General features: G+C 44.4%; 1 protein-coding gene across 1 annotated transcript in view; it reads right to left on the reverse strand.

Annotated features, from left to right (window-relative positions):
* Positions 1 to 14188, reverse strand: part of LOC135377939 (dual specificity protein phosphatase 22-B-like) — a 55373-nt gene that overhangs the window by 6928 nt on the left and 34257 nt on the right. The window contains exons 3-5 of the mRNA XM_064610719.1: positions 10056 to 10172; positions 5911 to 6035; positions 4397 to 4568 (exon numbers count right to left, since the gene is read on the reverse strand). Of these exons, the coding sequence (XP_064466789.1) occupies positions 4397 to 4568; positions 5911 to 6035; positions 10056 to 10172 (414 nt within the window). The remainder of the gene's footprint in view (positions 1 to 4396; positions 4569 to 5910; positions 6036 to 10055; positions 10173 to 14188) is intronic.

Consider the following 14188-nt stretch of genomic DNA (forward strand, 5'->3'; position numbering starts at 1 on the left):
GCGCTGTCAGTAATTATATAGGGACGATTTTCTTATAATCTGTGGTGATTTTAATTTACATGAAGCCGCTTGAGCTGATAGAAAGTTGATACTGCAGTCATCCTGTTCCCCATCACTGATCGAGTTGGATAAATATCCCAATATGATTTGTCTCAGTTTGTATCTTTCTCCACGCGTTCAGTGGAAAATCATGTGTCACTCTTAGACTTATTGTTTTGCAATCATACTGAGTCTATTTCGAATGTTGTTGCCCTGGTATTAGTGATCACGAAATAGTCATAGCCCATTTTCTTGTTCCAGAAGGACGTGTCACTAGTTATGAGAGTCGCCAAGTTTATTTCTATAACAGTGGAGCCTATGAGAGTATTAACAATGCATTGACTAACATTCTCCCAGAGCTTATTGCTATGCAAACTTTAAGAAATTGTGAAGAAATATGGCGAAATTTTAAAGATGAACTGTATTCTTTGGTTGCTACTTATGTGCCCTCTAAGGTTGCGTCAGGAAGACGACGTTTCCGTAAACCTTGGGTCAATCCTGACTTAAGAAGGATGATAAATAGAAATAAAAGGCTTCTTTTGAAACATCGTAAACATCCGACTGATGAGCTGCGTTCGAAACTTAAGGAATTCTCAGAACAAATCAAGGAAGGCATGAAGAATTCAAAGAATGACTACTTAAATTTACTTGGCACTAAATTTAAAGGAAAGCCCCAAGGATTTCTGAAAATTCATTCGACACAGTGATAGGCCTCTACCCGAGAAACGTCATCATGACGTTGGTAGACAAACCGAAACAAATCTGAAGAGGAGGGTTGGGTGCCACGAATGGGCATTGGAAAGCGGTGATAGTTTGGTCACTACTGACCCAGAAAAGGCGAATTTTTGAAATGAGCACTTTGTTTCTGTGGGAACTAATTTAACCTCTAACGTAGTTCTACCGTCGTACTATTCGCAGGTTTTGAAACCAGTGCATCCAATTAGATTAGATTACAACGGAATTGTGCATTTGGTCCAGTCCCTGCGTAAAGCACACGCCCCAAGAACACCAGCGATCCTCAGGACGTTCTCAAAGTGTCATCGCGTCCTCGTCCGTGATGGGATGTCCGGAGGAGATCCGGTGAATGTCATCATGGGATCTTCCAGTGATAGTCATTTGCCTACATCCTGTGGCCGCCAGCCGGAGGACATATATAGGAGAACTAAATTAATTTATTAATGCGATGTGCATTTCTATGCCTGCGTCCATTTATTAGTGTTTCGGTTTGTTTGTCATAACCACACTCAACCAAATCAGCAGAGATCATGTATAAACTACAAAAATACTACAAAGAAAAATACAAAATACAGTGGTACAAATACAAATTGAATGATTTCAACGGATACTCCATGTACTGGGTTCAATCTGCGATAAAATATAGCTTGCTAGACCTCCCATCGTGATCTTGTTGCCATGAACATCCGTACAAGGTCCCTGACGGGATGCTCCACGGAGCATTTCCGTGGAAGATACAGAAAAGTGATGGCATATTACAGCGCGTGCTTGACTTTCGGTGGATGTTTTAAATCAACTAAGTAGGAAACACGGACGTTACGTTGGTTGTATCCTTATACTCCGAGGAATTGGTCACTGGTGTGTTGCTTATACATGACATTGAATTTAACTTAGTTATCTAACCCTTCGTTTTGACTGAGATTCTAGGAGGACTCTCGCACATGCGGAAGTTCGCAAGATAAGCAATATATAGTATATGTTTTATCTGTGAAAGGAAATGCCACTGTTGGATATTCCTTTCAAAGTCGGCTGTCTTTGTCTTACACTTAGTGGCACATGACCTTTTCTATTTTTTGCTTTTTATACCACTGCAACCATTGTTCGTTATCGAAAAAGAATCAAAAATGAGAGACGGAAAATGACAAGCTGGTGGCCGAGGTTGAAAACTGCAAGAGAGAGAGAGTCCGTTTCCACTGTAAACGTCTGCTAACTTCTAAAAGTGAGAAATGAAAGCAGATCTAGAGGATTTTACATGATCCTATAGTGCTCCTGAGAGTATCCCAGTCTTGTCCCCAGATGTTGTCCCTAGGACCATCTCTGGAGTCTCATTCTAACACTTTTCTAACAAATTCAGGATCATGTGGGGATATTCCCAGGATTTCACTGCTGCCCTGCAATGACATCCTCAGGATGAGTGGATGTCAGCGTGTTCTTGGGGCGGTGCCGATGGTTTGCCTACTGTTGTCTTAAAATCTCGTCCTATTATTCCTACATTCTTATGTTATTGTATGACGCTTCCGTGACACGTCAGGAATTACCTCATGACTGGTTGTGTGCAAACGTTGTACCGGTTTTCAAAAGTGGTAGCAGATTCAAGGTTGATAACTATCGACCTATTTCACTAACGTGCGTGTCAGCTAAAATGCTTGAACATATTATCTACAGTAACATGATAAAACACTTGACTTGTAATAATTTTTTTTTTTTCGCCGTCCCAGCATGATTTTCGCTCTGGTATGTGAACTTCAACTCAACTGATCGACCTCCATTTTGATTTGGTATTTTCCTTTGATAATGGTGTCCAGACGGACGCAGTGTTTTTTTACTTTGGGAAGGCGTTTGATGTTGTGCCTCATGTTCTGCTACTACATAAATTACCTGCTTTAAAGATTACTGATGATATCCTAGCATGGCTTCAGGCATACCTCACCAACAGGGAACAGTGTGTTGTTATCAATGGTTTTAGGTCTGATACTGTTGGGGTAGCTTCTGGTGTCCCCCAAGGATCGGTGCTGGGGCCGCTATTGTTCTTAATATATATTAATGAGATGACATGACCAAAAATATACGCTCGAAAATACGGCTCTTTGCAGATGATTGTCTTTTGTATAGGGAAATTCGCGGCCACGGAGATGTTGTTGCCTTGTAGGAAGACATAGATGAGATATTCAACTGGTCTGACACTTGGCGACTTCCTTTAAATTTTAACAAATGCAAGTTAATGTCATTTACTAGAAGCAAAAGCCCATTCACAGGGTTATACACTCTTGACAGGACCCCTCTTGGAAGAGTCCAGGAATACAAATATCTAGGCGTCATTTTTTTGTAGCGACCTCAAGTAGAACAACCACATTAGATATACTGTTGGTAAAGCAAGTCGCACGTTAAGGTTAGTAATACGGAATTTTAAAAATGCACCTACCAAGGTCAAGGAGACAATGTGTTTTACACACGTTAGACTGACACTTGAATACGCGTGTATCTTATGGGACACAAATTACTCATCCTGTACAAGTAAACTAGAAATAATATAAAATGATGCAGCCAGGTTTGCGTGCAATCGGTATCGTATCGCTGATAGTGTTACCGAAATGAAAACATTGCTGGAATGACCTTTACTGCCAACACGTAGAAAGAACCTTCGTCTAAAATTTTTTACAGTAATTATCACGACCAGACCGTTTTGACCCCTTCGAAGTATTTGCAAACACCAACATACAGGTCAACTAGGATTGATCATGCTCAAAAGATATGTGAATATAATAGGAGGACAGATGTTCTTAAATTTTCTTTTTTCCCCTGGACGGTAGAACGGTGGAACCGCGCTTGTCTAGCTCTAGTTGAGCAGCCTATAGTGTTGACTTATTTTATAAACAACTGTGCAGGAGTGATGCTGAATAATGTTGAATATGTGTCGTGTTATCAGTTTCTTTTGATTGATTGATTTTAAAAGAAAAAAATGGAGATGGTAGTCTCGAGCCACTCGGGACTGGCTACTCCAGGACGCGTTATTAATAAAAGAAAGGGAAACTACACTAACCTCGACGCTTTGAAACGCTTTGAAAGAATAAATGAGAACATCATCAGCGAGCTTGTCACCAAAAGCGAAGTCTCAAGGCACTAAAAACAAAGAGTGTCACAATGTGTCAAACAGGTCCGTCGAGACGAGAAATTGCACAAGGGCGCGCATGGCAGGTATGAGCTGATTTGCTGGCCAGCACCCAAGAACCTTTTCGGTGGAGTATGGCCGATTATCCAGATTTCTTTTGAATTGTGCCTTACGATAACTTCTCTCCTACTGTAATGCCGTTTGGCGATGTAGGATTATGAATAAAAAAAAAAAAAAGCTGCTCCAGTTTGTGATGAATGAAACTTTCATTGCTGTGCGTCTACAGTGCTCATGAATAAATTTTCAATGTAGTTTCGGAATCAAACTGTGCGGGACTCTCCAGTAAAGCCCATGAGCTGCACTGTTTTTCACTTTCAACGTTTTTAAATTTGCATAATCGTACAGACTGATAAAAAGATGAAGCATTGAAACTACCGTTTATTATCTTTCATGCAGTGGACTGCATTTCATCAGGTACAGACTGGAAGATACCGTAAGACATAGTACACTGACCTCATAAAGCTTCTTGCATTCAAATTCGTGGAGTTGTTTCTGGAAGCCAAAATTTGGGTTGGCAATACTTCTCGCGCCGCGGACGGCCTTGAGGGCCTCCCGCCAGCTGAGGCTCGTCACGGACATGACATATGCTACGGCGATAGTGACGCTTCTTGAGACACCTGCAAGGCTAACACGAGGAAGAAAACACAAATTCACGCTGCTCTTTTCAACATTACATTGCAACACTGCAGATACCCCAAAATATGGACAATCACAGTCTCTATTCGAAATAGCAGCAGATCGGACCCTAATGCTTTTGCTTCTATCTGCCTTCACCGAATCGTTAGATTTTCCACTTTCCGACCTTCACCACTTAGCTTTTTTTTTACTTTTTTTGTTTTCAAGAAGAAAACCTCCCCTTGTTGTGATTCTATTGCTGTTACAAAATGGTTACATGTGCGTTTGCATGTACTCGTCGCATCTCTCGGTGAACGTTTAACTTACGCTGTAGCCAGGGCCGGCGAGAGAAATTGCGGGCCCCGGGGATGACTCCGGATGAGTCCTGCCGGGCTCCCCTCCTCACGTCACCTGGTGCTAGCAGCCGTCGGGCCTTGGGTCGGGCGTGCCACTGAAGAGGCCCAGACCTCGGGGCTCCATCTCCGACCCTCTCCCCCATCTCGCCGACCCTGGCCGTAGCAGTGAACATGACCGTACAATTGCCTTGATTATATGTCGAACCAAGACTCGGACTGTTTGGTTGCGTAAATATTACAGCACGGGGATGACATGTCATTCCCGTGCTGTAATATTTACTCGCATAATTAACGCTCCCCCAACTTGGCTAGTGAAATGTTTGGGGTAGTATTTTCAGTACCTTAATTATTACATTTCCTAAATTGCAACGTCACAGGGAAGTTTAATTTTGTCACCGTTCCCAGTCCTTTTGCCGGCGCACATACACGAAGTTAAATAAATGGCAAGTCATCTGACAACCGAGGTGCAAACCACAGTATTCGACTTTTTTTCTCTCCTTTGCGAGACAGCTCTCTGTGTGGTATAGATTTAAAGGCTCTACAACCATCAGTTCGTAGATTTTTCTTTCTACAGGTAGTGCAATCCTTAATTTGCCGAATTAGCTGCGGTATACAGTTAATTATTGTCATTAAAAATCACTGGAATCCGCACGGTTTGAAAGTTTGAAATCCCTATGCCGAGACCTCGTATGCGCGACGTCAGTGGGGTGCGATTCCGCTGCCGGCTTTCACGACAGACTACGTGTAACTCTTCTCGAAATACATCGATTGCGAGCGCAAGGGCTCGCAGGAGAGCTGTTTGGAGTCAGATGGCTCCTACCGCACATATTTATCTAAATTACCATGGAGAGCGAACTTTCCCTTGAACAAAGGCCCCTAGTCACTGCGAGTTATTGCATAACCTTGGCGCAAGGCTGAAGCTTGCACACTACTTGGTGGCTTTCGTTCTTCGTATCTTGATACAGCGAGAAAAGGTGGTTGTGGAGTCTTACTCACCAATGGATAAGCACATTGCCCCCATTGAACCTTGCACTGTGGATGAAATCATTGGACTGAGAAAAGAACTGAGTCAGGTTCTGTCCGGGTGTGTCCGATGCTTGGATGCAGAGGTACTCCTTGTCCTGTTGACCGGATAAGGTGGAGTTGCATAAATTATTTAACTGCATGTTCACGTTATCGATGTGTTTGCTTCATTAGGTTGATATCATGAGAGAAAATGTAAGAAAATGTATACACTGATTGCCTTTCCTCCCTGTCAAGATTCCTGGCCGTATAGCTCCGCCACCGACTCGCCTCCTTCCGAGACACGTTGTTACATTTGTAGAGTGACTTACAATGCATGTAAGAGCGAAGATGGAGACAGCGCCCACACAAATCCACACAAATGCATTTTTAATCAGCCCCTCGCTCTCTCGCTCTCGCTCTTTTATTACTATTGTGTTATATGCTACTTGTGTAGTGACATTCAGAACGGTCTATCGGTTCCACATAAATGTGCACGTCGTCATTCATTCATGGGTAGAGCCCTAGTTATTAATAGTTAACTGTGACAGCTTCATTCTCCTTCGAAGTAGGGCAGCTGATTATCAATGTAACATTAAGAGCCAGAGCCTCCCACTGTACCAACATCTTGTGATGAAAGATATAACTCATAGCTGAAGTGTATTCATGCGGCTATTTGCACTTATTTACAACATCAGACTGATGGCATGTACCATCCAACCCTAAATACGCAAGGGGGCGTAGGAACCGCTAGCAGCGTCTGGCAGCTTGTCATGCAAGCCAACTCAAGTGCTCACAAAATCTAAAACTACGGTGACCAAAAAGCATGCTCTGACTGCGTAACACAAGAGGCATGCAGAGGTGCCTATGCTGTAACACTTTTCTTTAATTACACTGGAACCTTTAGACGCTGGTCATTGCAGGGTTAGGTTTACATAAATTTGTTTGTAAAAAGAAAAAACTTAATAGAATATGCAACAAGACACTACGGCTTAGCACGTGCGTAAATAAAAGTGGAAGGTTTATGATGGCCAGTAGCGTTTTATTCATAGGAAACTGAATGAACTGGACAAGCTATTTCACAGAGCCACCTATCCCCATCCCAATTTTTTTCTTTCAATCATCATCACAGAGCCATCTCTTCCGTGCCCCGGCTGTGACTTCAAGACAGTGAAGATAGTCATCGTGTAGTCTTTCATTCGCTTCTCCGTTCGCAAGTCTATATAGCCCTTACTTTACGCCCTCAAGCGCTTTCCTTCAAGTTGTCAAGTTGAGCGCCTCCGAATGTCCTTCGAATTTCACCACGACAACAGCCCGCAACATGCTTCTTCAAAAGCAATTTGCCGCCGCCCCAGAAAAAGAAAGACCCGTGCAGCCAATCCTTTACATACATGGCCTCGCCCATCGCATCAAAAAGAAGACCACTCCATGTGTCATTTTGTCTTTCGCTGTCGCTCTAAGCTATCACCAATGATGCCGAGAATTAACTATACCCTAAAATTCCACTCCAATTTGCGAAGTGAAACATCGGAACCCGTTTGTTGCCTGCTCGCGAGATGTAATACTCCGTCCCGTTTTCTTGTTCCCAGCAATGTGTATGTCGGAAACGTCTCACATCTACTGTCACGTATGTACAGTCGACCCCCGTTTATCCGGACGGTGACGTTCCCGGCGAAATTGTCCGGATACCGGGGCATCCGGATAAATGAAACGACCGAATAGAGACGACCTACAGAGCAAGGTTGAATTAAAACACAGAAATCTCGTCAATGACAGCTGTTACATAGTAGTGTAGGCACTCGATTCCTGCAAACTTTTGCTAATTGCATAGAGTTGAGCCACGCTGTTGCGCTGTTCGAAGAATGTCAGTGCGGTCGCAAAGCGTCAATATTCGAGCCTTGTTTCTCACCGGCGTCATCGGCACCGTCTTGCTGCACATGATAGGAGGCAACAGCAGCAATCACACCGTCATCAGTCATAGCTGCACACGCGTCATCATCCTTATCAACGTCAACGTAGTCAGAAACCGCAGCATCATCTACGGCAGTCGCAGTGAGCCTCTGCATCAGGAATCGCAGCTCAACGGGCCGTAAGCAGCAGGCCTTCGGGTTGGAGTCTCCCCCTCTAGAACCGGACAGTTCCTCGAGATATTTCCAAATGACTCGATTGGTCAACGTGCCCCAACGCACACCAATAGAAAAGGGGGTCATCGTGCACGGTTGTCTCCCCTACGGAGGAATGTAGGTCCCTAACGTGTGACGGGAATAACCCCGAAACAGCGAAAAGGGTGACGAAGTGGGGTCAGCGTCTCCTCTTACTCACGGTAGTCCGGATAACTGAAGCTGGATTACAAGAATTTTCGACTTTCGTTCCCTTGAATTCTTGTCCGAGTCCGGAAGCTGAAGTCCGGATAAACGAGAACAAAATACATGGAGGAAAATCCGTTCCCGCGCCTTTTGTCCGGATACCGCGGGATCCGGATAAATGAAGTCCGGATAAGCGGGGGTCGACTGTATAATGGGGTAGGGTACTGTGCTCTCCAGCCGCGAATCGCCCCATGTCATAGTCACGATTTAACTGTTGTTGTCCGACAGGTCAGTGCCGCAACGAACGTCTTTGACAACCTAGGGATCGGATCCGGCGAAAGTGGTGTACCCATAAAAGAGCCCATTAGTTCCTGTTCAAATTGCAAGTTAAACAAAACTAGCATCGTGGGCTGTCGTTCAACTCGGCCAGGAAGAGAGGCGGCTGAATTGTTTTACATTAAGACTCGAAATTGACGCGGTCTGGTTCGTGGACCTCCTGCACGGCCCGGGGCTGTCACAGATTTTGACCCCGTGCCCTGCTTGGGCTTTGCTTCACCAGCCATTATTAGGACGTCTTTTGCTACACCAAAGAACAGAAAATGAATGAAGTCTGAAAGGTCTCCGCAGCGCACAAAGTCGCCTAACCTCCACCAGCTCCAAATGCTCAGTGAAGAAGAGAGGCGGACTGTGCATCCTCGCACTGCTGATGGCGATGATATTCCGCAATCAGGAGAAAAGGCTGGTTGGCAATGTGTTTATAGAATGTCTTGTGGGGAGAGCAAAAACAGCGAAAGAAGATTTGACGCAGCTGGCTATGTACTCCAAGAACGAAGAACCGTGCTCTACCCACCGTCCGTTGATGGCATCCTTTTCCTCCCGCGAATAAGGAGTGCAGTGTGTGGAGGTGTCTGTGCCAGAAATGCGTAATCGAATAAACTCGTGGGGACTTGTTTTCTGGGAGGTACGATTTTTTGGCTGTTAGCACCTTAAGCTGTAACGGACTTCGGCAATCCCGAACTGTGTAACGCGTGGGCCTGGTCGTTTCTACCATGTTTTGAACGTACCTCTGTATGTGCTCTCTCTGCTAGCAAAAATCGAACATGAATATGGTGAAATTTGGGATTTGAGCAATAGATGAACGCAGATAAGGTAACGCAAGGTGTTCAAGACTATCCCCAAGCAGCAAAATGCACTGAAAGTCGAGTGCAATAGGGGTGGACGGGTAGATGAAAGGCCTTGAACAGATTCATGAAACTAGAGAACATTGATAAGACACATACCGTCCACCCCTAATGCACTCCACTTCCAGTACATTGTGCTGCTTGGATCAGGAATGCTTGCTTCTATTTTCGTTCTGTGTCAATAACGGTCAATAGTGGTTGGATATAACGTGTTGTATATCAGAGCTAGAAGGAAAGGGCACACGAAGAAAAAAAAAGCAATCAATTTTTAAGGCGTCTCTGCATAACATTGGTGTCGCAACTTCATCGACGTGCTCGACGAGTCTGCAAGCGCTGCGAAAAGCTCCAGACAAAATGAACAATACACCATTTAACGTAGTGAAGGTGTTGGGAGACTACCCTGCCGTCCATCTAGAAGCTGCGCGGCGTCAACTCACATCGTTTCTTAAGATCCTAGAGAAGGAGACCTCATTTGAAGATTTTTCAGTCGTGCGATGCAAATCGCTCTTGAGTAGCCAGCCCCACGTTAAGTGAGGCCTACATCTCGTATCTTTTTTATTACCGTCATCACCATCATTATCAACGAGGCAATCAATTCTAGAGCTACTTATTTCCACGCAACATTTACAGCAAGGCCTTTTCGCAGTCTCACCTCATGTAGTTTCCTCGCAGTGTCATGAATGGAGATGATGTGGGTGATGTTGTTGGCTCGGAGTTGCTCGGGGTCCTTTGAGTCCCGGAAATTGCCGATGTAGACACCGGGCAAGACCTGCATGCAGAGGTGCTCCTCACCATCAGATATGCCGCAATTTCTCGTTTAATTTTTTACGCGTCACAGGCTGTTCGAAAACGCTTTTGATGTGCGTAGTTTCCCTTGTGCTTTCTCAATCCGTAGGTCACCAAATAAAGTGGACAAAAAAAGAAAAAACAGATAAAGTAACTATTGGCTGCTTTTTCGGCCACTCTGCCGAACGCGTTTAAATACGGCAAATTTCCGATCCTGGTCTTTGGTCCACAACCGTTACGGCCGGACTTACTTACACCTACTGTCGACGTTGGTGGACCCTATATAAAGTTGTGGCTTTAATAACATGGGAGGTATTGCTGGCGCGGTTTAGGCGTGGAGCAAGAAGTGTCGTTATTGGAACAGCCCTCGGTCTGTCTGGTAAACGTATTCCCACGTGACACTTTGAATGAGAGAGAGAGAGAGATACATGATGACGATGATATGGATGAATGAATTACTCGTTCCTATACTGGAAACTGTGCGATACAGGCGTTAGAAGAGCAGCGGGGTTATAGGGTGTGGTTGCGGCCAAACGTTACAGCGTCACGATGTTCGTTGCTCATGAAGTCCACGCCTTTACGATAGGTAGCAGGTGTCACTTGTCAAATAGACCTGTTGGATGAGCCTTGCTGTCCCTCAAGGGTTCCTCCTCCACTGACATTTAGACAACCTCCCTGTGCATTTTGCAACCTCAGTGCGCTTCAGTTGGAATGTGCACTCGGAATTCACGGTGTCTCGTGTTTTATTACACGTACCCACTCGCACCTAGTATGGTTCTTACTGTCTAGGAAATGAAGGAAGCTTTCATTTAACTTCCCATAACTACACTCTAAAAACACGGCTAAGACGCACTCAGAATAATGTAGTTCTGTCTTTTCAGTCTCGAAAACGGGAGGTGTGCGCCCTTTCTGTAACACTTTCCAGGCAAAGTGTTACCAAAAATGGCGCACGCCCCTCGTCCTCAGCGAGTCAGGAGACAGAGCGATATGATTCTGACTGCTCATCAGCCATGAGCAGACATTTACAAAATACTGCACAAATGTATTTAAAATAAGATACCAAATATTGAGAGCTGATTCTAATCAAAATACAGCTTAAAATACTTTAAAACAAAAGTATTTAAAATAGAGTATCAAATACTTCAAAAAATATTTAAGATACATTTAAGATACTTTTCGAATTTTCCCTTGTTGTGAAGGGGCTCATTATTCCATTCCCCACATCAACACCAGCAATGGGGTAAAGTATCGCCCCCTTGCGATGAAACTCCCCATTCATCATTTCCAAATAAAGTTATTTATTTTATTTTATTTTTGTTAAGCACGGTTCGGACTGCACTAAAATGGGATCATGGGATGGAAATCATCTGGGAGATCCGTTCAAAATACGGTCTCGAGATATCGCAAAGCAAGCAAAGGCGGCTGCTTGGTGGCTCCATGGTGCAACCTAAGAATATAGGCGGCCCCCTACATATATCAACCCTACCGGACGGGGGCGGGGGAGGGTATATGTTTATTAAGAATAAAAAAGGAAAGGAAAGAAGAAAGGACGGTATCCTTGTATCACTCAAAGACAAAATGGAGAATAAGTTTACCAGAATCAGAGCGGGAAAACAAACAAACGAAAGCTCTGAAGGGCTGTGCGAACCTGGCCAGCAGTGCCAAGACGATTGACAAAGTAATCAGTTCTGAGTAGAAAATACCGAAAAAGTATTTTAGATAGAGTACAAAATACTCATCCGAAAAAGTAACTATAGTAAGATACTAAATACCGAGAAAAGGATTTACAAGTTTACAGTACTTTAAATAGGATACTTAAAATATGTACAAGTCTGGCCATGATCGTGTTGTGTGGTCAAATTCTGATTTAGACGCCACTACCAACCGTTTACTCATCCGTTTCTAGAGTGTAACACGGATATCGCGATACGTGACCACCTCCGTTTCGTCATGAACCTGCCGAGGTTTACATTCGTAGAACTTCGCGACACTCCCATTTTTACCCGGTAAATTGAAAAAAAAAAGTTCGCCGAGGTTCGATTTTATTGCGCATGCGCGTCTATCACCTTCCTGGATGATCAAGCGCGTATTTTATGAGTGGAGAATCCGCCACGTACTGGCGGTATGTATCGATTCCGACGCAGTAGGCCTCACTGCGTGTTATATGTTTATTTGAGCTTGTGGCGGCCTGTCATGGACGGCACATGGCGAGCTGTGCTGGTGCGGCGGAAAGGCAACGTTGTACAAACAAACAACGTTTCTATCTTTTCTTGTGCGTCGTGCATATTAGGAGCATTCGATTCCAAACTCAATATTTTAAAGTATAAAAGCTACATCAATAACGGTGTTTTCAATCTTCGATTAGAAAACACGAGCGTGCGAACCTTTGCGAACCTCGCCGAATCTGACTAGAAATTCCAAAGTTCCTGGAATTCGCACCTCAGAATCGCAAAAAGTCCGTGACATCGATAATCATTCGAATAAAGTTGTAGAGGACGGTGGTCTTCCTCTACATGAGCCCCGACCGGCGATGATGGTATGCCACGGAGAGGCGATGACGGTGGCCTATCTCCATGGCCACGCCGGTGGAACTGAGAAGCGGGTGCTCCACGCGCGTGGCCATCGTTGTCGTCGTTGTCGTCGTCTAGCGTCCGCTACAAAGTAACATTGCCTGGAGCTTGAGCGAAAAGAGAAGATACAAAAAAGAACACGACGTACACAGGACAAAACTCGTGTCTTGTATCTCTATTTTCCCTCAAACTCGAGGAAATGTTACCTTATCCGCACCTACACCAGCTTCTTTATCGTTCACTGATTGGATGGGTCACAAAAAAGTTTCCTATTTCCTATGTCCTCAAAGGGGCGCCAAAGCACAAAACTTTCTCCTCCTGGAATGAAGGATGCCATTACCTGATACCCACACAAGAGGAAGGGGATTCATCGGTTGCGTCGCTCTCCTTCTCAAGAAGCGCGACAACGCGGAAAGGCCTCGGATTGGTTTCCTCAAACGATCTCCCGCGATAATTGGACAGGTCGTTTGAGGAGACCAATGAGATCCCGCCCCGCGTTGCCGGCCATCTTGAGAAGGAGAGGGAAAGCGTAAATTGCGTTTTTTTTTTTTTTTTTCTATCGATCATAACTCACGAAGTATGCAACGGATGAATCGCGTTCATTTTGCGGTGGTATCACGGAAACGGCACCTTTTATTCCGCGCGGAGACACTTTTCGCACTTTAATATCCCTTTAATTCACGGATTCCCCTTATTTTCCCCGACGCCAGCTTGCTTGCATTCTACTTTTATGAGCACTAGTCATAAAAGTGTGGTTCGCAAGAACTCTCATTTCATGCAGAGAGTTGCGCTAGCAAAAGAATTCAATGCGTGAAGTGCTCGAAGCTTGAAGTTGTTGCGTTAGAGCGGACTCTCACGGGAACACGGTCGAGTACACAGCACAGGACACAGCAGTTCACGAACCGAAGTCCCGAAAGTCGTACGCACTCCTCCTCAAAAACCGCACGTGCAAAAAATAAAAATAAATAATCAAACGCTATAAACACCGTGCCAGCTTTGATTAATCGTTGACAAAATCCTCATATACGTAGAATACGTCTTCGTCGCTTCAAAGGAAAGTGTATTGATTAATTGAGATATAAAAAATACGGAAATGTGAGACCCCACAAATTCGGGTCAGGCTCCTCCAGTGCTCGTGAATAGAAAAGAAAATAGAAAAACCAACCTCAAGATGACCAAGAGGCATTTAAAAAAAGAAGAGAAACCGCACAACAAACAAAACAAAACAAGCAGGAAGGCGTATTATTGAATTCACACCAGCTTGCTCGTTTAATGTTTCGCGCTGCCACGACAGTTTGGCAGAAGTTAACTGAACTCTGACGCACTTTTCACACTTCCCATCACAATTAGACCGTAGCGCCATAGTACGTAAGAACCTACACAGAATATAGAACACACTATGTAAGAACGCTGTTCAGCGAAGCTCTGC

Source organism: Ornithodoros turicata, chromosome 1 (genome assembly GCF_037126465.1).
Source record: "Ornithodoros turicata isolate Travis chromosome 1, ASM3712646v1, whole genome shotgun sequence".
NCBI lineage: Eukaryota > Metazoa > Arthropoda > Arachnida > Ixodida > Argasidae > Ornithodoros > Ornithodoros turicata.